We start from the raw sequence: 26,074 nt of genomic DNA on the forward strand, positions 1-26,074 counted from the left end.
CACACTACAAGTAGACATGGTTTTTGGATAAAGTTGTGTCCAAAACCTACAGAAATTTGTAACCAGCGTGCTTATAAATAGAGTAACAGCCCTAATAAGAATATTGGTGCATTTGCACCTGGTAGCATAATCTGATTATTTTCTCCTTCTAGATGTTATCCTTAAAAGACATTGGGTTCCCCAGAGCTAATATAATTCAGTGGTAGCCATCTTCATCAACCAAAATACACACACACACACACACACACACACACACACACACACACACACACACACACACAGCGGGAAATTTCTTTAGCTTTTTGATTTGGTAAAGGTTTTGAATTTAATTGTGACATAATCTGCTCCTGATCACTTCAGAACATAAGCATGCTGACAAAAAAAATTTCAGACTGACAGGACTTCCATCTTTTACAAAGATAATTCTCTTAGTCACGATGATTTACTTGTATGCTCTCATCAGCCTTGTGTTTTTCATCTTTTCAGGTTTTGCAGTTTGATGAGTGTCAAATGGTCTCTCAGTGGTTTTGGTTTTAACTTTCCTAGTTAATGATGTTGGACATGTTTTCCTATTTCATGATAGGTTTTTCAAGGCAGGAGAAAGCATAGATGTTAACTATTATAGTTTCTTTTTTTAATGATTACTGAACAGGTCCAAAGAAATAAAGATCTCATATTGAGGTGGAAAACTGAGATCAGAAGTCTAGTGAGAGCCACCTCCTCTCGCAGAGCCTCCCACACTTAAAAGACCACACATTCCTTATATATTTGACTACATTCTCATTATTAATAAAAAGGGAAGCATAGCAAACTAAACAGGAAAATACCCAAACCCTGAAGTCTGGGGGAGATTTCCCAGTGATCTGCAGACTTTCCAGTGTTGTAGGAATAATGCATTGGCATGCCTATTTTTCTTTATCCCCAGTGAACTTGAAGATGACTTACTTGGAGAAGATTTGCTGTCTGGCAAAAAGGTAAGAAATTGAGGTCTTCCTGAAACCACCCTCCAGCTGCATCATTGTACTGAACATACAGGAATATATCTCATGAATGGGATGTGGTACTGGAAGTTTGGGTGCAGATTACAGTGTTGTGAATTGAATTATCTTTTAAATGCACAGAGAGCTGACTGTTTAGTCTGTTAGTAAGTTCTCCAGTAGCTTCTACCTCAAGTGATCAGTCCTTTGATGCAGATATTTTAGTTCTCACTCAGACCGATGCACTCCAGCAGGTGTTGAGTTTGTGAAAGCAGTAACATAAAACCACCACTCACTCACGAAACTAACATTTGGAGGCTGATAGTTTGCCTTCCCTTTTTTAAAGTCTGGAGATAAGCTCAGGGATAGCTGTTCTCAGATGCAGTGCGCATTCAGGTAAGTGAGGGCGCTAGCCTCAAACCTAACGTAGGTTTCTCTAAACCTTTTTGATGAAACAAAACTTTGCAGTAATTAACTCTGATTTGTGTGTATCTGTATATAATGTATGTGTATGTTTATATTACTCTACCAATAACATTATAAAACATACATTAAAAATAGAAATACAAATCCACAGATTAAAGTGAAATAGTGAATTTTTATTTTATTTATTAACGGTTTAAAAACACTTGCTGTTCTTACTAAATATCAAGGTACTTTTTTTATGCTTAGTTTTTTAAAGTCTTAAGATTGTGGTGGCTTCTTACCTTCCACAGTTATTGTACATAAGCTCATTATACTTTCAGGTGATAAGGTCACATCATTTGTCTGATTTATTAGACCTGATTATATTTTCCTTTTAATATCATTTATAATAAAGCTAATGAAGATCTTGTAGTGGGAGAAGTACCAGTGTTGCCATTTTCTTATAACTTAACTCGGTTGCATTATTAGCTTTTTTGCTAACACATGAATTTGCTATAGGATTCTTTTGAAGCCACTTTCCTTTCTCTGTCTTGTTTCTTACTGCATCACTGGCCCTCAGGTGGCCTGGCTTCAGCCTGCCTCAGCCTTTCCTCCTTTAAGTGGCTCTCATCACCTGTAACTCTCAGTAAGAATTAATTTAGTTCCCTGTAGATCCACTTGATCTCATGTAAGTACGTGGGGAAACAGCAAAATACTGAAAGTGAAAAACCTGTGAGATGGCCCCTCAGCCTTTCCTTGTTTGAGGGGCTCACTCTCTGGCTTCAGGGTGCCCTGCATATGTCATGTGATTCGGGGTGCAGGGCTAGTCGTTCCTGTGTCATGGTCACAGGGGGAAAGTGGTACTGGTTTCTTTGTGACGCAAGTGATAATTGCTTTGCACATCCTTGAGAGCTCTCACTGTACTGGGAGTTCACTACTCTAATGTAAACACGTTTTTTTCCTTTGGAATTGTTTAAGATACTTTAGTGAAGAATACCAATTAGATGTTAAAATGTTTAAATGTAGTAAGATATTTCTTGTGTAAGTTGGATTTCTGTCCTTGGGCAAGCCTGAGGCAGCGTAGTTTGCCCTGTGTCTCTGTCAGGATGTCCCACCAGTCCTAGTAATTCCTTTTGGTGGACATTTGTCCCCATCTTGTGAAAGCTTCGGTCAGGTCTCTTACCAATAAAGATGGAAAAGCAGTTTGGTTTGGATAGTAATGCTGACTCTCCTGGGGAAGTAGTGTCACTCTCTCTTACTGGACTAGTGGGCTGGTGGGACTTGGCCTCGTTTCCCCTGGGACAGGAGCGCGTGAGGGCGGCAGCCTGTTGCCTCCGTCTCGGTGGCAGGGCCCTCACCCACCTTGGCCAGTTGGGACGTTTGTCTGCTTGGGAACAGTGTATATACCCCCCCTCCTTTCCTCTTCTCTTCTTTCCTAACGCTGTACCTTGTAGGAATCAAAGAGCTCAGATATATCAAAAGAGAAATAATGAAAAAAACAGATCTAAGCCCTCATGACTGACATTTTGGCATATATCCTTATATTTTTTTCATATGTTTTATTTTTATTTATCTTTAAAAAATTTTTTTTTATTTACTTATTTGAGAGAGAGAATGAGAGAGAGAGAGAGCATGAAAAGGGGGGAGGGTCAGAGGGAGAAGCAGACTCCCCGCCGAGCAGGGAGCCCGATGCGGGACTCGATCCCGGGACTCCAGGATCATGACCTGAGCCGAAGGCAGTCGCTTAACCAACTGAGCCACCCAGGTGCCCCTTTTTCATATGTTTTAAAGTATAATTTAAATATTATACATAAAAAACAGTGCTTTTTAATTCAGCATTGTATTATTGGCATTTTCCTGTTGTCATGAAATATTCTTTAGTTTTAAGATTTTATTTATTTGTCAGAGAGCGAGAGAGCGAGAGCGAGGACAAGCGGGGGGGGGGGGCGGCAGGCAGAAACAGAGGGAGAAGCAGACTGTCCACCGAGCAGGGAGCCCGACACGCGGCTCGATCCCAGGACCCTGGGATCATGACCTGAGCTGAAGGCAGACGCTTAACGGAGTGAGCCACCCAGGCGCCCCTCATGAAATGTTCCTTAAGATATTTTATAATGGCTACGTAGTATTTCAGTTTGTGTAATTATAGTACACCTAGCCTTTCCTATATTCACTGGGGTTGTATCCAGCGCATTGCTATGACTTATTTTTATATTTTTATTAAAAAAAAAATTTTTTTTTAAAGTGGGCTCCATGCCCAGCGTGGAGCCTGATGAGGGGCTTGAACTCATGTCCCTGAGATCAGGACCTGAGCTGAGATCAAGAATCAGACCCTTAACTGCCTGAGCCATCCAGGTCCCTGTGCTATAACTTTTTTTTTTTTTAAAGAACTTTTTATGGAAAATTTTAAGCATCTATAAAAGAAGAGAGCAGAGTGACTGTCACCCTTATGCGTTTGTCACTCTGCTTCAGCAGCTTTCAGTTAAAGGCAGTTTTGCCTTATCTCTGCCCACTCACTCCTCTTCCTGAATTATTTTGAAGTGAATCTCAGACATTATGATGCTATTTTAGTGTACTAATACTAATGTTACTATGCTTTTGAAATTCTTTTCTTAGCAAATTTCCATGAAGGAGAACTTCTGGCCCAAGGGTGTAAACATTTAAGACTCTTGTCTCCTGTTGTCCAGTTGCTTTCCCGCAGTATTTTATCAGTTGAGCAGCAGGTGTATGAACAAGTCTTTCACCTTCCCAGTCCCCCAGGTTTGAGACCACTTCTCTTTTAAAAATCTTTGTTAGTGAGATAGATGAAAAATAATTTTTGGTTAGTTTACCTTGTATTTAATTGGTTTCTAGTGAGATTGAATATTTTGTCGGGTATTTGCTAGCTAATTTATTCTTACGGGTACTCTTGCCTGCCCACTGTCTTTCCCCCACTTGTGTCCCACGAAATGTACGGAGCTGTAGCCTTGTCTGGAGAGAGGCTCCTGGGCTGGTGGGCCAGAGGGCCGCACAGCCACGCACTGAGTATAGTGGCATCATCAGACCAACAGGGGCAATCAAGGACACGGCCATCGGGGTCAAGAAGGGAGGTTGTTAGGATGAAATTTTTAAATACAGGTTAAAAATGAGAGGTTGCAAACTCAAGATGAAGCATGCTGGCATGACCCAGCCAGAGCCTTGAGAAATTGGGGGAAGCCTGAGGGGCTGGTTGCCTGCCAGCACGTGACCCCCTCTTCAGTTTCTCTGTTTGACTTCTGCAGCAGCTAGTGCCGGACAGGTGCTCTGTGCTATGCCAATTCCAGATGTTCTAATAGATGGTCCATCTTCTGGGGAGTCCCGGAGAAGCATTCTTTTTCTTTCATACTCGTCTCTCTCCCCAGGAGAGGAATGACCTCTCCCTCTGGTAAGGTTGGGAGAAAGGATTTTGCTAGCATTCATTGCTACTTTCTCTTCCTCTCTGGGGTTGTGCTTGCTCTACTTTACTGCAGACCACCCAGAACAGAATCCTCCCTAGTGACTCCACCCTTGCCTGAGGAAGCCGTTCACTTCAGTTCTTTGGGATGTTGGTTGAAAATCAGTTTGTGTCTCAGAGATTGAGTCTAGCTCTCCATCTCTGCTTTATCAGCTAAGTGGGTATCTTGATCAGTTGCCTCCTGTGTATATTACTCATCACATTCAGAATCCCTCCGGGAATTAACATACATTCCTTTCTGTTGGCTGATTTATTTATTTGCTCACTGATTTTTGACAAGTATTTAAAAATTTAACTAAAAAACTCAAGCAGCCTCTCATGAAATTTGGCTTTCTTTGAATTGTTAATTTTTAAAGATTTCCTGTGGTTTTATTTAATAAATTGGACAGCTAAATTTAGGCAGGCCTGGCTCATCTCCTCTGGTAGAGGACAGATTATGTGGGCAACTGAGCAAAACTTTATTTTGGCCCTCTTAAGAGGTCTGTTTCTTTTTCATACAGATCTGTTCTCCCTTCTTCAAGAAAACTACATGGTCTGTGTTAAGTTATGTTATTATTATTATTATTAGTTTTGGGGCTTGAACTCAGATCAAGACCTGAGCTGAGATCAAGAGTCGGATGCTTAACTGGCTGAGTCACCCAGGCACCCCATGTTATTTTATTTTTATCTTATACTGTCAGCCATTAAGTAGAGACCCTTGAGACCAGTAAGAACTAATAAGGTTCATATTTTTTGGCTTGTATCAAAAATACTATAATGAAGAATGAATAGATAAGTTTGAGAAACCTATTTTTATAAGCTATAAAATGCCAGGAAAAGACTGCTTGTTTGTTTCATTTTTAAGTAGAAAATCAAGTCTTTCTCTTTTTCCTTTTTCTATCTTTACTTTTTTCCTAATATGTGTGTGTACAAGGGGCCTCTTTTGGGGGGGGTGTGGTAATTTTTGTATACCATGAAAGAAATTTGAATAGGGGAGGAAAATGTGAAGGCCCCTCCTATGTAAGTGTGCAATACTGGTATATATTTAACTTAACAAAACCGGGAACTGTGGAAAGTTGAGCAGTTGACAAAATCACTAGGCTTCCTCTGCCTACTGGTGTGATGAATGCACAGGCCTGTCGAGAGCAGGGGTGAGGGCCTGAGCTAGGCATGTTTATTTTCATGTGTCATCTCTATTAATAAACTCGTTTTGTTTTAGTCCCTTACCATTTCGATTTGGCAATCCACTTACCTAAAATATTCTTCCTTTTTTTTTTTTTTTTAAAGATTTTGTCTATTAGAGAGAGAGCACCACAAGATAGAGATCATGAGCGGGAAGGAGGAGCAGAGGGCAGAGGGAGAAGCAGACTCCCCATTGGGCAGGGAACCTGATGTGGGGCTAGATCCCAAGGACCCTCGGATCATGACCTGAGCCGGAGGCAGATGCTTGATGGACTGAGCCACCTGGGCGCCACTAAAATCTGCTTATTTAGAAAATTCTACTTCTTTTGTTTAAAAAGTCTTCAGATTTTGGATACTAACAGTGTTAAAATTAGTCAAATCTTTTTTTTTTTAAGTTTTTATTTTAATTCCTGTTAGTTAACATGTGGTGTAATGTTAGTTTCAGGTGTACAATGTAGTGATTCATCACTTCCTTACACCACCCAGTGCTCATCACAAGAAGTGCCCTCCTTAACCCCCATCACCCATCTCACCCATCCCCCACCCTCTCCCCCTCTGGTAAGTGTCAGTTTGTTCTCTAGAGTGAAGAGTCTGTTTCTTGATTTGCCTCTTATTTTTTTCATTTTTCTTACTCTGTTTCTTAAATTCCACATATGAGTGAAATCAAATTTAGTCAAATCTTAAGGATACCATTCTTTTTTTTGCCTATGGTAGGGAAGAATGTAGGATACTGCTAAAGGACTCTTCTTTTTCCTTTTTTGTTAGATTTAGAATAAATGTGATCATTAAGCCTGTTTCTATACTTATTACTTGACTCTGCATCTGAAAATTTGTCTGGGGTCACGAGTATACCATATGTGGAATTTCTCAATTGTCAACTGCTCATATCAAAGTGAGATAGCTTACTGAATGGCACATGTTTTAATAACAAGGTTAGAAATAATACAGTCAACGTAATTTTGCACATTTGTAACAAGTCTGTGTGGAAGTGGCATGCATTAATTAGATTTCTTATTTTAATTAGAATCAGTCGGATTTGTCAGATGAAGAGCTGAATGATGATCTTTTACAGAGTGATAATGAGGATGAAGAAAATTTCAGGTATTCCTTATTAGCTCATTAAAAATTTTCTTTAAATTGTTAGTAACTAATTTATAATTATAATGGGATATAATTGATAATGTGATATATCTTCAACATGATTTTATTTTAAACAGGGTATTAATACAGCTCTCTTATGTGGAAGCCATATATATTTTTGTATAAATAGGTATTGGTCTTGCATTTGATGACCTCTCTTAAGTTCTGTTGAATGCAGGTTATGAAAACTCAGTAAAGGTATGTACTGCTCTTTTGAAGAATTCCTTTATTTGGATGGGGGCAGTGGCCTTAGGCTCTTATTACTGTTGGCTGCAGTTTGATGTTGCTGCTTTTGTTTTTACTTTAGACTTTTTATTTATACGTAATCGGTTTAGTGAATTGCCATTTTGGAAATTCCTTAGGACTGTACTTTATTTTTATGTTTTTAAGATTTTATTTATTTGAGAGAGAAAGAGAGACTGAGGAGTGGGGGTGAAGAGGCAGAAGGAGAAGCAGACTCCCTGCTGAGCAGGGAGCCCTACGTGGGGCTTGAGCCCAGGACCCTTGAGATCATGACCTGAGCCGAATGCGGACGCTTAACCGACTGAGCCACCCAGGCGCCTCTGGACTGTACTTTAGACTCGAGTTGACTATCTGAATGTAATTGTTTAGTGAACCTAGTTACTTTAGTCTTTTTCGTCTGTTTTAACAAAACGTTATGAACTGGGTAGTTCATAACAGAAATTTATTTGTCACAGTTCTAGGGGCTAGGAAGTCCAAGGTTAAGGCATCAGCACGGTCAGTTTCTACTTTCTAGTTCATAGATGGCGCCCTCTTGCTATGTCTTCACGGGGTTGAAAGGTGAGGGAGCTCTCTGGGGCCCTCTCTGTAAAGGCACTAATTTACATCAATGGGACTCCAGCATTCTGACCTTTACAGTCATTTCCCAAAGGTCCCACCTCTGGGCACCATCACACTGGGTGTGTTATGGATTCAACAGGATGACTTTTGGGGGACACAAATATCCAGTTTGCAGCAATCATGAATGTCTTTTTGTTGTTGACTAGTAAGCTCCATTATAAGAGGAAGAGGTATTTAGTACACTCTGGTCGGTGGAGTAATTTTTTCAATGTTATGAGGAAACCTAAAGTGAAAATTCAAAGAGACCTCTCTCGGTTATAAATGAGGTTAATAAATATAAGCCATTTATTATTGAACAGATGTTCTAACTTAAAGTAATTTTTATGGATATAAATACAGTTTTAAGTTAGTTTTTTCTCCCGGTTATTTGTTTCCCAGTTCCATTCTTTGACATCATTATTATATTTTGATCTTTTGAGTTAAGTTTGCCCTCAAAATAAGGCAATTTGGAGTTTTTAGCCAAGTAATGTCTTTAAATCTGTGTGGTGTATTCAGGTTTCTTGTTAGGATTAGATAACCTAATTGATATGTGTGCACTTAGGTTTTTCTGCAAAATCCTGCCCTGTAAGTGTTGTTATCTGGCAGTTTAGTGTTTGGCGTGTAGCTGTTGTGATTCAGTGGGTGGAATAAAAAAAAAATTTTTTTTTTTTTTTTTTTTTTGCGGTTTTAAAACCCTCTTTGGTATTTTACTCAGAAATTATAAACTAATTTTTTTGAAATTGGTGATTAGTACAAACTTTATTTATTTGAATATTGAAATGTCTTTTCACACATTTTTAATATTTTGATTTTTTTAAATAGGAGTTTATAATTTGCATCATAGATTTAAAAAGAACAGATTGTTCTAAAATTCGGTCTCTGATTTTCTGTTTATAGAGTAATACTCCTGTTTTTACTTTGGAATCTTGGAAAACAGATACCACCCTTTTCGTTCTGGAAGTTAGAATGAAATATAGTGTATTTGTTTTCAGTCCTGGAGTTTTGCCAGTCAGACTTGTTTCCCCATCTGGTTGATCTGATTCTTTTGGGCAAATAACCTGCATCTGATGATAGTGCAGGTGCTGTCTGCGTTAGGAGCGTGGGGTGCAGGCTCAGTATGGCACGCATCTCTGCTCTCGGTCACCTGAGATGGAGTAATGTGCATTTATCAGTCATTGGAACAACTTTTCACCAGTCATGGTCTACGTCTTTGTAACAGTTATTTAGGTAGTGGTTTAATTTCGGGCTTGATTCTCATTGGGCACCTTTCTTTGTATTTTTGTTCTCTTTAGTTCTCAGGGTGTCACAATTAGTTTAAATACCACATCTGGCATGGTCACGTCATTTGAACTGTCTGACAACACTAATGAGCAATCCGGGGAACAGGAATCTGAGTATGAACAAGGAGAGGATGAACTTGTTTATCACAAATCCGACGGATCTGAATTGTATGCTCACGAGTACCCGGAAGAAGGACAGTATGAAGGCCACGATGCTGAGCTGACAGAGGACCACATGGAGTATGTGGAGGAGCCCGAGGAGGAGCAGCTGTACAATGATGAAGTGTTAGACATCGAGATCAATGAGCCTTTAGATGAATTCACAGTGAGTCTTTTCCTTTGTATGGCCGAAGATAACATGGCTGCCTGGGCATAGGTTTCTAGACTGATTTGAAATCTATTTCCCCTCCCTCGGGAGGGAGGGAAATTAGACCTTATTATCACTGTCTGCCAGTTTCTTTATCTGAGCTATGACAAAGTTTGTGTTGACAGCTTGTTTGGCTGGAGGTAATGCCCCTTTGTCATTCTGGAAGGCTGCACAGAATTGTGACCTTGAGGATTGCACCTTAAGGAAGAAAACAGCTTTGTGTGGTGGAGATACACTGTCAATTGTTAGAAGTACTTAATGCAGAGCTTTTATCCAGGCTTTAGACAAGATCTGATAAAGTCCTTCCAAGGTGAAAAGATTATTGACCTGCTAAAGACATCTTTAAGGTGCTAATATTCCAGAGTGATTGATGTCCTGTTCATTCATCCTTTTTGGTAACTGAGAACTGTCTAAACATGAATAAAGAGATTGGAGGTTAGTTTTGGAAATGTCACACATAATTTGTTATCTGTAATCAGGAAGCAAAGATTGTGCTGATTTCTGTTTCAGAAAGATGGTTTTGATAGGTAGCTATTTTTAAAGTTGAACTGTCAAGAAAGCAAAAGGTACTAGTGAAAGATTGCTCATCTGTCTTTCTGATTCATCATTAGAAGATACTTGTTTTTAAAATAAGCACTTAATGAAATTTGTGTGGGAAGGACGTGATATTCGGCCGTAGAATCTTAGGGTTTTCATGATACTATCGCTCCACTGAGGTGCATTGTCAGCTGGCCCGCCGGGGCTGGTTGGAGGCGTGCAGAGTTGGGGCTCTTAGCTTCGCCTTTAATCTCTTAATGTTTTTATTCAGAGGAAGCTTGCTTTTGAGAAAAAAATTCAAAGTCTGAATTTTGGTCATTGGTCATACGTACCTATAAATGGGAGTAATTTTGAAAGGGATCGTTTATGAGGAACCTTAGAATATTTAGTTCTAATCATAATTGTGTTTATCTCAGTAGTTATTTTTAAGATTTGATTCGTTTTGAATGTTTTCTCTTTAGTAGATACAGTAATGAAAAATGTGTCGTTTTGGTAAGTAGAATCATGTAAAAGACATCATGGCTACTTGTTCATTTGATAATGGTAATGATTTGTTTTGGTAGTAAATCTTTCACTGGTGTGGACGGGTTCTCTTCGGGTTTACTGGTGTGTTTGTATACTATCTGAAAGTGGGATATTATAGATTTAAAATGTTTCTTAAAGATTAAGCCAAGATCTTTTAAAAATGTACCTAGTTATTCCCTGGTTAGAGCATTTTATTATTTCTCTCGTTCATTGATGGGTAAAAGAAGATGAGTGGTTAATCGTATGTGGGTCCATCTCCCTTGTAAGTTCATCAGTTCGGCACATCTTTACTGATGTCCGGGCACCAGGGGCACCAGTTTTGCTAAAACATGAGACATGAGGCATGGCCCCTGCCTTCTGTGGTGGAACAGATAAGTGTGGAAAGTGCTTGCTTGACAGCACTAGGGTGCCACATAGGATGTGTTTTCTCACTGTGGCCTTCTGGCCGAATTTGTTGAGGAGAGAATTCTCCCAAGTCAGGACTTTCCCTCTCTTGTGTTCCGTTGTCAAACTAGAGGTTACATTTAGGCTCCCGCTTGTATAAAATCCAACTTAGTTATCCGACATCTTGTGGTCTCAGAGTCCAGTATCAAAAAGAAAAACAGTGTGGCAGTTAGTATACTTACAGTACTTTTCCACATCAGAATGAATTTTTTTTTTCAGAATTAAAAAGTCTTAAAACAGTTTTGCTTAGAATTTCTGAAAGTGACCTGATATTTTCACAGGGAGCTGTAAACTTGAAAGGTGAGGCGAGTGTCCTGTGAGCCGTGTCCGCTCACCTCAGCACATTTAGCTTCATAGCTATGGCCACTCTTTTCTCTCTTCCCTGTTTCTTTCAGATTGTTGGTTTCTTCGTAGTTAGCACGGTGGTGGAGTGTGCCATTACCTTTTCTTTGGATGGAGGAGAGAGCTGGCCTTCATCTGGCACCCGGCTCCAGCTCTGGAGCTGGGGAGGCTCCCTGCCTTCGCAGGCTGCCCCTGGTGCACCATGAGGGAATTACTCATGAGTAGCCGACCAAGCGAACCAGTAGATTGCGTGCCTGTGTGTCCCAGTGGCATTTTAGTTTATCAGATGGTTTATTTCACTGTGTTTCATGTACTAGTTGGGAATTGTTAACTTGTCCTCGAAAGCTAGAATCCACCTGGGTGACATGCTGAGCGTGAGCACATTCTGTCAGTTGGGGCTCACTATTAAAATCCCATGGATGGATTTTGCATATAACTAAGAATGGAGTCATAAAGCCACTGAATTTTACAATCGGAAGGGACACTTCTGCATATGAAGAGGCTGAGGTCCACATTTAGAAGTTGGTAGTAGAACTCCATGTTCTTTCCTCTTATACTCAAAACTAAGACCTTCCTTGGGTTTTGTGAATTTCGCCAGTCCTGTTCTTGAGAGTGAATTGGGATTTGATTAAAAAACTTGTACTTTTGTATTAAGAGATGATCCCTTATTATTTGACAAAATATGAGAAAATTGTTGGGTGATGTATACTTTTAAGCACAATCTTTTTGGGGTTTTAAAAATTACCGTAGATTGAGATTTCATAAAAGACTGTTCTGTAAAAACAATTTCAGGTGGGTAACTTATGTGAAGGGTAGCAGATTTTTGTTTCTTGGGAAGACCCAGTGGCATAGACTGTTCTCCATTGTATATTAGCTGAAAATTTTGATTAGCATCGTCTGGCCTTACATGAAATCCGGCAGTTCTGCTGTCAGTGAATTGTGGGTAGTGATAGTTTCTCTCTTTGGTGGGCTGGTCTCTTCCGGAGAGTGAGGGACGGTGTGTTCCCGTAGCCTTGAGAGACATTTGTGGGACCTACGGCCGTTTGTCACCTTGAGTACAGCTGGTTTCTTTGGGGGCTGTAGGTGTGGCTTCTGTGCCCCCCACAGTTGCGTGCTCACTCTTGGTGTTTGTCTGGTAACCAGCCACTGCTCGTTCCAGCCCGTGAGCGGGCTTGCTGCTCCTCCGCGTGGGCCCACGTCCTTGTTACTTGATACTGTATCTCTGTAGGAGCCCTTCCTTCTCTCCAAGTTGCTTCTAGCCAGCTTGTCTGCTTCCTCCCATGCGCCCTTCAAGGGCTGTCTGCCTGCTGACGTGCCCCTTACATTTCATACAAACCTGGAATCACCCCTCTAATTCAAGGGATGGGCTGATGGAGAAGCACATTCTAACATGGTTGCTAATACAGCTCCTGTGTTGAAGTGAATGGCTTATACTTTTGTTGCCTTTTATTGCTGTAAAAATGGTGCACGTTGGGTGTGATTTCAGCTCCCTTCCTGCCGCTGAGCTGCACTATGCGAGCACACGCACATTCTTTTGAAGATTGCTTTTCCTTAGTGCTGATTGTAAGAAGAGCTGTTTATCAGGGCGCTTGGGGGCCGAAGCAGAGCTGTGTCACTAACCTTAGCGATGGGGCCAGCATACTGCACTCTGTCCTCATTAACGTAGGGGAGGCCACATTTGATGCGCGTGCTTCGTGCTTTCTGCTTCATCGGGTAATTGCCGTAGTCAAATTTGCTTAAAATAATGAAGCATGAGTCGTGAAGACGAAAAGTGCTTTCAAAAACCCAAAGCTATATGAGGAAGACTTATTTTCTCTTTAATGGCTGTTAGGATGAAGAATACTTGCAGGCTTGTGGGCAACAAGGGCTGCAAGAGCAGGAAGACTGTGTTGCTGAAGATGAATTAGATGAGATTACTGACCCCCAGGTTGCTCCTGAAACTGAAGAGGTATTTGTTCATCTTTTAAAAAGAGTCCAAAATTTTGGTGTTTTTTTTTTCTTCCAGATTTAAAATGAGCATTTTTTTTTTTTTTTTTTTTTAGCATTAGTGAAAAGTTGATAACATCTCTTCTTTGTACTATGAGTGCAGTAAAAAGCCTGAGCTTTCTAGAGTCTTTGGGCAGTGAGTTCTGGTGAGCTGTGATTTCCACATAGCTGTTTGCCTTTTAAGTGTTAGAATGTCTTCAGGGTTTTATGGGGGCGTGGGTAGAAATCTTTAAAAAATGTGATGCACGTGTTAGTGCTTTGAAAGGAGTGCTGTAATCATTTTAAATTAGTTACTGTTCGTTAGTTATGACCATTATTACAAAAATACTTCCAGGTTCCTGTATTTAGATGCTGTCTTAGGTGTTAAAAGAAAGGAGGATGGTTGAGAAGCTTGGCCCCCTGTGACATAAGCCTGGAATTGAAGCTTGCCAGCAGAGGCTCTGATCCCTGCTTCAGGAGCTCATGGAGGGGCCCTCTGGTTGGGAGTGGGTCTCAGAGCCCATTAGGGAAAGTGGGTGGGAAGGCGTTGAGGCTTTGTGGAAGAGGTGACCTGTGGGCTGGTCTGCAAAATAGATGTCGTTTGGATGAATGGAGGTGGTACGAGGCATAGGGCTTAATAAATTCAGTTTTCCAACCTTAGAACTTGTCTGGTGGGCCAAGCGTGTAAGCCATAAAATCATTCTATAGCTTTAGGATTTGTTGGTTTAAAAACTTTCTTCTTCCTTCCTTCCTTCCTTCCTTCCTTCCTTCCTTCCTTCCTTCCTTCCTTCCTTTCTTCTTTCTTTCTTTTTTTTTTTTTTTTAAAGATTTTTTACTTATTTGACAGACTGAGAGAGAGCACAAGTAGGCAGAGCGGCAGGGAGAGGGAGAAGCAGGCTTCCCGCTGAGCAGGGAGCCCGATGCAGGGCTCAATCCCAGGACCCTGGGACCACGACCGGACCACGACCCGAGCCGAAGGCAGACGCTTAACCAACTGAGCCACCCAGGCGCCCCTAAAAACTGTTTTTTCTTATTAATGTTTCTTTTCTCAGTTATTTTCCGTAATAACTTTTCCCCCTCTTTATTCCCAAAAGATCATGAAGAGTGGTATTTCAGTGGCTTAGGTCATCTGCTTTAGGTACTTATGCCAGTGCTTTAGAAACTCAGTATACAGAACATTTTATTTACTCTTACTTTCCCTAACAGTGCTGTGACAGAGTATGTGAGCGTGTACACTGTGTGCACTTTCCAGGACATATCCTTTCTCCTCCCTAACAAGCTAAATTTGATTTTTCTTTTTGTGCTTTCTGTCTCTTACTATTTGAAATAATTTGAAACTTAGAGAAAAGATAGAAGAATAGTATAGAAGAATAGTACAGAGAATTCTTTACCCAGATTCTCCAGTTGTAGAAGGAACCAGGACAAGGGACCAAGACAGAGCTGAAGAAGATGTTAAATTAGAGATAGTTCCCCTCGTCATGACTGCTCTGTGCCTGCGTCACAAACCACTGCCCCGAGCAGCTGCTGCCCCCAGCTTCAGGGAAACCAGAGCTGCGTGCAGGTTGCATCCTGTAGTGCTCTGCCTGCTCCAGGGCCTGGAGCACATCTAGGTCAGACCTGGGAGAGGCTGATTCAGGCAGGAGACATCCAAGAAAGAACCCTTAAGAAGCCATGAAAGGAGAGAAGGGGAAGGTACAGATGGGCCTTGCAGAGATCAGTTCCAGTGGTGAACAGCTGACAGGGAATCCTAGTCCATGTCCTGCTTATTTGTGGGATTTGGAGTTTGGAAAATTAATTTCATCGGTATTTGTCTAATTGATTCTTTCAGTATTTTAGGTAATAGTCTCTTTACCCTTTGATAATATTGGGTTTATAGGATACTTTAGAATGAGAAAAGGTCCAGGGCACTCTGGAGATACAAACTCTCTTTTTTGTGAAGCAGTCAAAGAAAAGCAGTGTTACCCTTGCCTGGGTGCCTTCTGGAAGTGCCCTCTGGGTCTGACTTATAGATCTAGGTATTTCAGACCTTGAGTTCTGAACTGTATTCATTAAAATATTAAAGCACAAGTGGGTTATTATTTTAAAAAATGGTAATCTTGCCTTCCGTTATCAAGTATCTTCTGGAGAGAGAGCTGTCTTTGGAGGTGACATGGCTCCGGGGTGCACTTAGAGCCGAGGAAGGAGGCACGGTACACGGTGCGGTTCTCCAGACCACCTCATTCTAGGAGCTCTGAGTCCGTATTAGCATCGAAACGATGCAGCGAAGGACTCATTTCATTTGGAAAGCCTACTTGAGGTGACTCCTCTTAATTAATGCTCTTGCTTGGTTAGAACAAAGAAATCACTGTACTCGCCACAGATGAGAAGGTTATAATTATTAAAGATGCCCAGGGCCAGTTGTGCCTGTTGTCTTCACACGCGGTTTAAACAGGCTTCCTACGTTAGATACTTTCTTCATGTAGAGGAGGAGTACTGAGAGAAGTGTAAAGAAATCTGTGCACTATTTAAAGTATTTACTTTCTAAATTGTGGTGCCATTTACAGTCAGTGATAGGCACAGATCTGAGGTGTACAGTTCATTGTTTGTTCAAGTTACCGCCCTTCCTCTGGTCAGAAGCAGTTCTGTGACCCCAGAATGTTCCCTCTTTCTTTCTCGTCAGTCCTGACTTCTCAGAGGTAGAAAGTGTTCTTATTTGTCACCTGATACTAGTCTTTCCTAATCATGTAGTATGTAATTATTACTGTTTTGTTTGTTTTTTTTTTTTTTGTTGTTCAACATAATGTTTTTGAGACTTACCAAGTAGTTTTGTGTGTCAGCAGTTCACTCCATTTTAGGGTCATACCATTCGTGTTCGTTCTCCTGATAATAGATATTTGGGTGTCCCCCCTTTTTTTTTTAATTAAAGATCTTTATTTATGGGACACCTGGTTGACTCATTCAGTTAAGCGTCTGCCTTTGGCTCTCAGGTCATGATCCCAAGGGTCCTGGAATCCCGTCCTGCGTCGGGCTCCCTGCTCAGGGGAGAGCCTGCTTCTCCCCCTGCCTACTGCTCTCCCTGCTTGTGCTCTCTCTCTCTCTCTCTGTCTGGCAAATAAATAAATAAAATATTTTTTAAAAAGATATTTGAGAGAGAGAGCACAAGCAGGAGCAGAGGCAGAGGGAGAAGCAGACTCCCCGCTGAGCAAGGAGCCTGACGTGGGGCTCGATCCCAGGACCCTGAGATCATGACCTGAGCTGAAGGCAGATGCTTAACTGACTGAGCCACCCAGGCGCCCGGGTTTCCTTTTTTTTAAAAGTCATGAATAATTTAATTATAAAGATTATTTTATATATCTTTTAATGGATGTATCTTTTTGTTTTCCTTGGTATTAACTACAAAAGGAATTACCGAGAGAGTAGAAGTTAATTCTATAAGAAACAACCAGAGTGGTTGTATCATTTTATATTCCCCGTAGTCCTGCCCGAGAATCTCCATTCTCCGTCACTTGATAGTGTTAAGTCGTTTCCGTGTAGTCCTTTGACTTGGTGTGTCCTTATGGTTTTAGTGTGTGTTCCTTTGATAACTAATGATATTGAGCACCATTCCATGTGCTGATTCCACTTCTAGATCTTCTTTGTGTCCATTTTTAGTCTTTTTAAAAAAATGAGCGTTCTTTTTAATCTTTGTCCATATATGCTATACATAGTTTATATACACCACATAGAGAATATATATTGTCTGTATATGTTCTGCATAGAATATATATATATCTGCATCTACTGTTTGTATTCTAGATAAATTTTTTCAAGATTGATTTATTTATTTGAGAGAGAGCACAAGAAGGAAAGGGAGAGAGAATCTGAAGCAGACTCCCCAGTGAGCACAGAATCCGACTGGGACCTGATCCCACAGTCGCAAGATTGTGACCTGATCTGAAACCAAGAGTCAGACGCTCAGTTGACTTAGCCACCCAGGTGCCCCTAGATAGACAGGTAGATGTTTATAGACAGATGGATGTTTATGTGTATAGTGAATATTTTCTCTGAGGCTATGGCTTATGTTTTAATTTTCTTAAAGGTGTATTTCATGAGCAGAAAATTTAACTTTGATGAAGACCAGGTAATTCTGTGACCCAAGAAATCTTTGCCTATCCCAGAGTTGCAAAGATATTAGCCTGTTTTCTTCTGGAAGCTTTGTAGTATTAGCTATTTGTAGTTTAGGTTTATGGTCTCTCTCTACTAATATATTTATGTGTTGTGTGTATGAGTTTCACTTCTTTCTGTATGTTTGTCTGATTGTTGCGCCATTATTTGTTGTAAAACTTTCCTTTCCCATTGAATTGCCTTAGTCCTTACGTTGGGACTTAATTGACCATTTAAGTTTGGGTCTTTTTCTGGAACCTCTTTTGTTCCCTTTCAATATTACACTGTCTTGATTACTGTGGCATGAAAGCAGGTAGTGTAAATCAATCAGTTTTGTCTTTCTTTTCAAGATTGTTTTGGCTATTCATATAAATTCTGTAACTGATTTGCCAATATCTACTAAAAATCTGATGGGGATTTTGATAGAGAACACATTGTTATCTTTCCATCGAACTGGGGGAAAACTAATACCTTAATAATCATGTTGCCTGTTAATAAACACACTTTAATTCCTCGTTTTCTACCTGTGCTTTTATTTCTTTGACCTCTTTGAAAGACTAGAAATACTGAAGGCATTCATTCTTACCTGGTTCTTGATGGTAGGGGAAGTGCTCAGTGTTTCATCAAGTAAGTAATAGGAGCTCACTGGAGGTTTGTGTTTGTTTGATCAGATTGAAGCTCTTTTCTCTATCTAGTTTGTTGAGATTTTTTTTTTTTTAAGTGAGAAATGGGTGTTGAATTTTTTCAATGCTTTTTCTGCATCTTTTGAGATACTCCTGTTGGCTTTTATCCTTTCTTTTATTAATGTGAATTAAACTGACTTTTTAAGAACTATTAACTATACTCCAGACTTCATTTCCCTTTAACAAGACATTTTTTATGTCTTCTTACTGTTCTGGGATCCAGTCCAGGGGCCCACACTGTTATGTCTCCCCTGGTCTGTGCCAGTTTGTCGGTCTTTGCCTGCGTTTCACAACCACACCGGGGTCTAGAGCTGCACTGGCCACGTATCCTGTAGAATGTCTTTCAGTCTGGGCTTGTCTGATACTTTCCTCATGATTACACTGGGGTTATGGGTTTTGGAATGTCACAGAGGTTCGGTGCCCTTCTCATCCATCATACCACTGGGTATAGAACCTCCTTGGCAATGTTCTTGATGATGTGGTCATATCCTGTTTGCCAGTTACAGGTAGTAGGTCTGTAAAGTGTGGTCTTTCCTTTTCTGTGCTCTGTTCCTTAGAAGCAAGTCCCTAGTAGTCTGCCCTTAAAGCAAGAGGAGAAGGACTGGACTTTCACCTCTGGAAGAGGGCTTGGGGGCAGGGGTGCTATCTACACGTATTTGGGATTTTTCTCTAAGATTGTTAAATTGATTTTTTGAATCTTATTTTTTTTTCCACTGCCATATCAAATTTATTATTCCAATGGCACTAATACAGCTGGAGGTGCTCACAGTGACACTGCACAAAGTTTCCTGCCTATTACATCCCTAGAAAAAGAATCCCAGGATTTTCCCTCCTGTGTGTTTTTGTCTTGCTTCTTCATGGTCCATGATGCCAGCTGAGGTTGTCAGTACAGTGAAACCAAACTGGCGGGACGGGAGCAGGTTATTCTGCCATTTTTCTAGATCTTTGAGTTGTACATCAGATCTGGGGCTGATCACTCCACACTTGTTTAACCTGCCCGTGAGGTTCACAACAATTTTCCCCTCTCTGTGATCATCAGTGATTTCAAATTCACCAGCGTAACCATGCTTCATCCTCACAGTGAGAAACTGGACGATGGCTTTGGAGCACGGCCTAATAAGAACCTGGCATTTGCCTCTCTTCTCAGCATTGTTTTTTTTCTCATTAGACTTTTGTTTTAATGGGTCTCAAAATTCTGTGACAGATTTTTGGTCAAGTTGTTTCCATTAAAAAGTACTAATTTTAAAAACTAATAACTTAAAACAGCCACACACACACACAGAGATGCTCTTGAGAGCATCTGCCAGGACTTCGTGTGCACCATTATGGCGGCATGGAAAGATGGCAGAGAGTGTGTTTTTTTTTTTTTTTTTTTGAATCTTAAATCAGCTTTGTGCTTCTGGCTAAACCTCACTTGGTTGTGATATATTTCCTTTTTATGTTTTGCTGGATTACATGTGCTTTTATTTTTTTTTTAAGGAATTTTGTGTCTGTATGAAGAATAATGGTCTGTAATTTTCTTAGAATTTTGTGCAATTTGATTGCTCCATCTTTCAAACTTGTAAATTTTCACTATTTTAAAAAAAAGATTTATTTATTTTGGAAAGAGAGAGAGCGGGGAGAGTGTGAGCAATCAGTGGGGAGGGGGCAGAGGGAGAAGGAGAGAGAGAATCTCAAGCAGATTCCCCGATGTGTGCGGAGCCTCACGCAGGGCTTAGTCTCAGGACCCTGAGATCATGACCTGGGCCGAAATCACGAGTCGGATGCTTAACAGACTGGGCCACCCAGGTGCCCCTAAATTTTCACTATCGGTAGAATTAATATTTGTATTTGATTTGTATTTCATGGTATAATAAAGAATTATTCTCTATTAAATATTCTGTAAGCATTAAAAATTTTGGGGAAGTTTTTTAAAACTGTTCTCTATACCCCCCTCCCCCCCCCCCCCCCCCGTTTCAGAGAACTACCTGTTTTTTTCCCCTTGGGTTTGGGAAAGAATATTGAATTTTCATTTAAAATGCTGAAATCATAGGTTCATTTCAGAATTATCTGGAGAACTTAAAAATATATGCAGGTCTGGGTCTTCCTTCCCCTTAGACTTTCTAATTCTTTATGTATACCTTTCACCCATGAACAACTCTGGGGTTAGGGGCACTGGTCCCCGCTCAGCTGAAATTCTGTGTGTAACTTTTAACTCCCCAGAACTTAACTACTAAGAGCTTACTGTTGACCAGGAGCTTTACTGATAACAGAAATAGTCAATTAACACCTATTTTGTATGTTATATGTATTATGTGCTGTATTCTTACAATAAAGTAAGGTAGAGGAAAGAAAATGCTATTAAGAAAATACATTTACAGTACTGTATTTACCCAAAAAAAATCACATATAAGTGGACCTGTGCATTTCCAACCTGTGTTGTTCAAGGGTCCAACTGTATGTGATAAGATTTTGATAGAGTTGTCTGTTTTTAAGGAACTTTCATGATGGTTTTCATGTGTACCCTCTGTTAAGAATTACAATTACATCTTTCAAGTTTTCAAGATAAGTAGTTAAAAATCAAGGCTTTGAGTATTTTTGGCAAAGCCTAATAATGAGATCACAGATATACACACATGTTTAACTTCTTACAAAATAGAGTCTTAGGATAATTTGATTTTTATGTCACTGACACTGCCCTTCATTGGAGCTTTACTTGTGAATAGAATACTAACTAGTACTTGTTAAAAACTGTGGCGAAAGTCAGCAATTTGGCAGATCGGTTATTTGATTCTGTAAATCATATGGTCAAAAGAGATGCCTTTTTTTTTTTTTTTTGAGCCCAGTGTTTAGTAATCAGTGCCTGGAGGCGTGAGTCTAGCTCAGTGAAGGTTGTCAAGTAGTAGGCTGTAGTTGATGCAAGTGAGGCCGGGCCCTGCTTTGGTGTGAGTTCTGGGCTTGTGTAGTCCTTTGTGTAGTTCAAGGCTTAACTGGACTCTGAGACTTAGACCAGAAGCTTGCATTCCAGGAATTGAATTGCTCAAAAAACTACTTTATGCTGTCCGTTTGCAGTCCTGCCTTCCCTCCATTTCTAATCACTGGCAACCAGTATTATGTTTTCTCTTGGAGAACATCCTGTGAATGGACTCTTGGCAGTGTGTTGTGGTTGACTTCTCCCATCCCACGTGGCTTTTGCGATTTCACCCCATGTGTGTATCAGTAGTTCATTCTTTGTTATTGCTCATCAGCATTGGATGGATCCAGTTTATGTATCCGTTCACTTACTGTTGATCCAGTTTTGGTGATCCAAAAGAGAGCATTAAATATTTTCCTACAGGTTTTTTACATGAACATAAATGATCATTTCTCTTGGGTAAATATCTAGGAATGCGATTGCCGGGTCATAGACTGGATTTGTCTGTCTCTGGTGGGTTGTAGTATTTGTTTCAAAGAAACAATTTTCAACTCATCCTTGTCCTCTTTAGATATCTTAAATGGAGATTTGGATGCAAAATAAGCTTTATTAATTTCAGTCTTTCATGTTTCATGTTAAAACTTGCTTGGAAAGTCTTTGAACTGAAATTATTGTTAATGGTTGAATTAGAAATGACCGTTGTAGGAAGTAGAATCTTTGCTTTATTGGTAGCCATTTCTTTTCTTCCTCTGTGGTCTTGCTACTCAAACTTGTGGTCTCTGGACCAGCGTGTTAGGTTCACCGGGGGCTTGTTAGAAATGCTGAGTCTCAGGCCCTACCATGGACCTGTAGAATCACAATCTGTATTTTAACAGGATTCCCAGTGATGGGTATGAACATTAAATTTGAGAAGCACTGCTCTGGAGCATTATGGAAGTGGGGGAAGAATACTTTGTAAAGGAGTTTACCTTTGAGTGTAGTACAGCATGAACCTAGCTGGGTCCATCATAATATGTTACTCGTTTTGGTTTCAGATATTCAGTAAGACAGAAATAATGATCTCAAACCAACAAAATGCCAAGACTTTGGTACTGTAAAATTCTGTGGTAGCCTAAATGTCAGAATACTGAAAGGCGGTGGTATCACAGTCATTAGCTTAAAATCTAGTTTACATTCATCATTTTATCTTCAGGCATTTGAACCCCTGAAGATGTGAGAGACTTGAAGTGTTTAAAGCAATGAGTATGTGCATTTGTAGTTGATCTTTTTGCACAGAAAATGTTGGGAAAAGAATACAAAACAGTTGTATCTTTGGTTTATGTTAAATTTTTTCTTGTGCATTTTCTAATAAAGTAGTTCATCTTTGTTTCTCTAAAGAGTAAAGGACATTTAAAATTATGAATCACGAGAACAAAGGGGCAAATTCTGTTTTCTTTACGTGTACAAAAAGTATTTAAATGAACTTGGCGCTCGTACGTCCCTATCTTATCTCACAGGAGGCCACTAAGACCTAGTACCAGGGGAAAAGTGGTCAGTATCAAAGGGAACAACATCAAGGGTAAAGTAGGAACTGTTGATGAAGAAATTACTTTTAGTTGGGACTGGATTAGGCCATATTTTTGTAGGAATGCTGACATAAAATAAAAGATAAAAGCTGGTTTTAGTGTGACTGAAAAAGAGCAGTTTTGCTGTTGCAGTATTCTTAGCCAGAGGCAGCGATGGCATGAACTCTGGACAGTGGAATAAAGGAGAGGTAAGAGTGAGTGAGGAAAGATTTTGGAGTCTGAAGAAACCAGCCAACCTGACAGCGGGTTTGGAGTGTGTGTCTAGAATAAAAATCATGGTGGACGAGGTCAGGAGTTTCTGGAAATGTTGGGCGTGTGTGACAGGAAGGAGTATGCTCTCATCAAGTATAAGTTATATAACTCATGGAACTCCAGTGTTAGTTTAATGAATATATTGAATTTTGCTGGAATCTGGATCAGACTTGAGGCCAGCAGGGCCTTTTTGGATGGAATTCATGTTTCTTGGGCCCCCTGGCTGGCTCAGTTGGTGGAGCATATGACTCTTGATCTCGAGGTGATAAGTTTGAGCCCTAAGTTGGGCATGGAGCCTACTTAAAAAACTTTTTTTAAAAATAGGAAAAAAAAAAAATCATGTTTCCTCTCTCAGAAGTATAAGTAACAACAGTATATATTGTATATTGATTACAAGCAGGAATTGAACTTTTTCTAACTTTTTTTTAACGTTTGAGATTATTTGTTCCTGGAATCAGTTTAGTGTTTTACATGGCCTTGTCACGGAACATTTTACAGTATCCTTACATCTTAAATATAAAGAACCTTTATATATATATATATATATATATGTATATATAAAATCATGCTTCACTATTTAAATCAAAAGAATGTGAACTCAGTCTCCTTCCCTTTTTGTTTTGTCTGCGTTGTAGGGAGGTATGGAAACTTTGGAACTACAGAAGGACATAAAAGAAGAATCAGATGAAGAAGATGATGATGATGAAGAATCTGGACGATTACGTTTCAAAACTGAAAGGAAAGAAGGAACAATTATTAGGCTCTCAGATGTAACTAGAGAGAGAAGGAACATTCCAGAAACTTTGGGTAACTTTTTTTTGCCTGTCTTGCATCCTTCTTCACTCCCATTTCAACTTCCTCCATAGTGCTATTATGATGAATCAAATAGGTAGAAACAGTTCTACTTCATAGATTATTGTGCATGCCATCTAGAGAGTGGATGGTCTCTGTGAAGTTAGAGCTGAGTTACGGTGCTGTAAAAGTAATTCCATAAATTCTACAAAGATGACTGTCTTCTGGATTAAAAATGTTTGAATAAAATATTTGATTGCTTATTTTTTTAATAGCTTTTTCTTTTGGAGTTGATGGCCTGGACCTACCCTCATGCCTACCATGCAGGTCTTGGCTGGCTCTGGGAAGGTGGTGTGGGGATGGTGCAGGGCCATTTGATCCCTCTGGAGGGCTGATTCTGGACCAGACTATTTGTATTTTGTACCTGAGTGTCATTATAACCATCTTTTATCTGTTTCCTTTTTCTCGATGTCATTTCCTCTCCATGTTTTATGAGATAAGGTGACTTGTTTATAGACATAATCAACTGAACATCATTCTGAGCAAACCCTGCTTTTAAAGATCTACAGCAGGTTGTTGCTGATCAGCAGAGAGCCTTTTTCACAATTCACCCTACCCTACCCCTAGTGGTTTCTTTTTTCCAGTGTCCATTGCAAAGCATAAAGCGGTGGTTCTCAAATTTGAGTGAGCAACAGAATCACCTAGAAGGCTTGTTAAAACAGATTCCTGGACGCACTCCCAGCTCTTCTGATTTAGTAGGTTTAGGGTGGTACCCAAGGAAGTTGCATTTCTGATGAGTTACCAGGTGATGCTGCTCCTCTTCTCTGGAACCTGTACCTTAAGAACCACGGGGATATTGTACTGTATTCTAAGGAAGAGGGGGGTGGGGGGGGTGAGAGGACAAGGTTTATCCGCTTTCGGGTCTTGGTCAAAATAAAAATCAAGAAACTTCCCATCAGGCACTACATTTACTACTTCTTAAACCATTATTTTGGCCCTTTTCATTTGGAAACATGAGCACGGAAAAAATCAAGAAACTTCCCATCAGGCACTACATTTACTACTTCTTAAACCATTATTTTGGCCCTTTTCATTGGAAACATGAGCAAGGTTTTTTTTACAAGTGGCAGATGTGAATTCTTCCTGAGGACGCCAAGCTCCCAGTGTGTACAAATTAACAGTAGTGAGCCAGTCTTACTTACCATGTTACTTTACTAAGTGAGATTTGTGGAGAGATTGTTAGACTCTTGGCGGTCTACTTCTTTGCCCTCTGATTTCCTCCTCCTCTAGCTTTTGACCCAGGAATCCCCTGGACTTTTCAACCAAGTTATGCTGTAAAGTTGCCAGTTGGTCTGAAGCAGGACAACATGTTTCTAAGAAAGAGGATCGGAAGTTGGCCTTGGGAAAACAGGAGGAGGGGAGAAAACAAAAATGTATCTTTCGGCAGGAGGAATTGTTAACATTACATACTGGAGCAGACCTCTCAGGCTTGGGCTGGAGTAAGATTAACAAGGGAGAGTGGGTGCCCCTGGCTGAACAGTGGAGGGCAGTGGGCAGCATCTTACTCGAGAAGTGGCATCGGGTTGGGGCTGGGGATGAATTCATCACTTTGCTGCGGTTTTGTACTGGCTGTGGCCTTGTGACATAAGTTGGGGAACTTGATATATCAAACCATAATAACTGGGATATAGCTACAGGCTCTGAGGGTGTGGAATCATTTGGCAGACGCCAGGAAGGGCCTCTCCTGTCTGTAGCCAGCTCCCTGTGGGCCAGGGTGGAGGTCACTTTCCCCCGAACCTCGAGGCTTCTGCCCACCTCCTGTCCTCAGCTGGGGCATCTCTCTCTGTGCATTGTCCTTGCCCCAGGCACCGACAGCACATCTTGAGGCGTCCATCCTGCTTGTGTTTATCATCCATGCTGCTTTCATGCCTGCATCTCAGGACCTTTGCCTCATTTTGCTCTTTTCAGGGTCATTTGTCCTTTCTGAGAGAAGAGGTTGGAAGGGGTTAGTGGTAGGCAAGCCGGAGCCTTTAAATACAAGGGAAGAGAGTCTGGAGGCAGAGGGGCTGTAAGCATAAACAGTTTGGACATTTTTGCCATTCTTCTAAACATTAAGAAGTAATGCATTCGTGTAGATTTGGCCCGGTAATAGGGCAAGTGGAAATGGTGCTTAAATGTGTCTTTCTCTGCTCCATATGAGTGAGCCCTGACATAAGCAAGCTTAGTATTTGAAACACGAGTTTTCTAGTAACTCAATTAGGCTTATTCCCAGCACAAAAAGGATTGTTCTGTCCATTTACAGATTGGTTTCCTAA

General features: G+C 40.4%; 1 protein-coding gene and 1 pseudogene across 10 annotated transcripts in view; one reads left to right on the plus strand and one right to left on the minus strand.

The window, feature by feature from the left end:
* RBM33 (RNA binding motif protein 33) overlaps positions 1-26,074 on the plus strand; it is a 124,861-nt gene that overhangs the window by 25,592 nt on the left and 73,195 nt on the right. For 8 of the 10 annotated variants that reach the window (XM_028094666.2, XM_028094667.2, XM_088018591.1 and 5 more), the window contains exons 3-7: positions 926-974; positions 7,037-7,113; positions 9,285-9,597; positions 13,319-13,435; positions 23,603-23,774. In XM_028094666.2, the coding sequence (XP_027950467.1) occupies positions 926-974; positions 7,037-7,113; positions 9,285-9,597; positions 13,319-13,435; positions 23,603-23,774 (728 nt within the window). The remainder of the gene's footprint in view (positions 1-925; positions 975-7,036; positions 7,114-9,284; positions 9,598-13,318; positions 13,436-23,602; positions 23,775-26,074) is intronic. The other 2 variants (XM_088018590.1, XM_028094668.2) reach the window with 1 other exon arrangement.
* On the minus strand, positions 19,061-20,388 carry LOC114201783 (small ribosomal subunit protein uS8 pseudogene; annotated as a pseudogene).

The sequence above is a fragment of the Eumetopias jubatus genome, unplaced genomic scaffold (assembly GCF_037043125.1).
Source record: "Eumetopias jubatus isolate StellerSeaLion01/CBP00866 unplaced genomic scaffold, mEumJub1_p1.0 scaffold_14, whole genome shotgun sequence".
In the NCBI taxonomy this organism is placed as follows: Eukaryota; Metazoa; Chordata; class Mammalia; order Carnivora; family Otariidae; genus Eumetopias; species Eumetopias jubatus.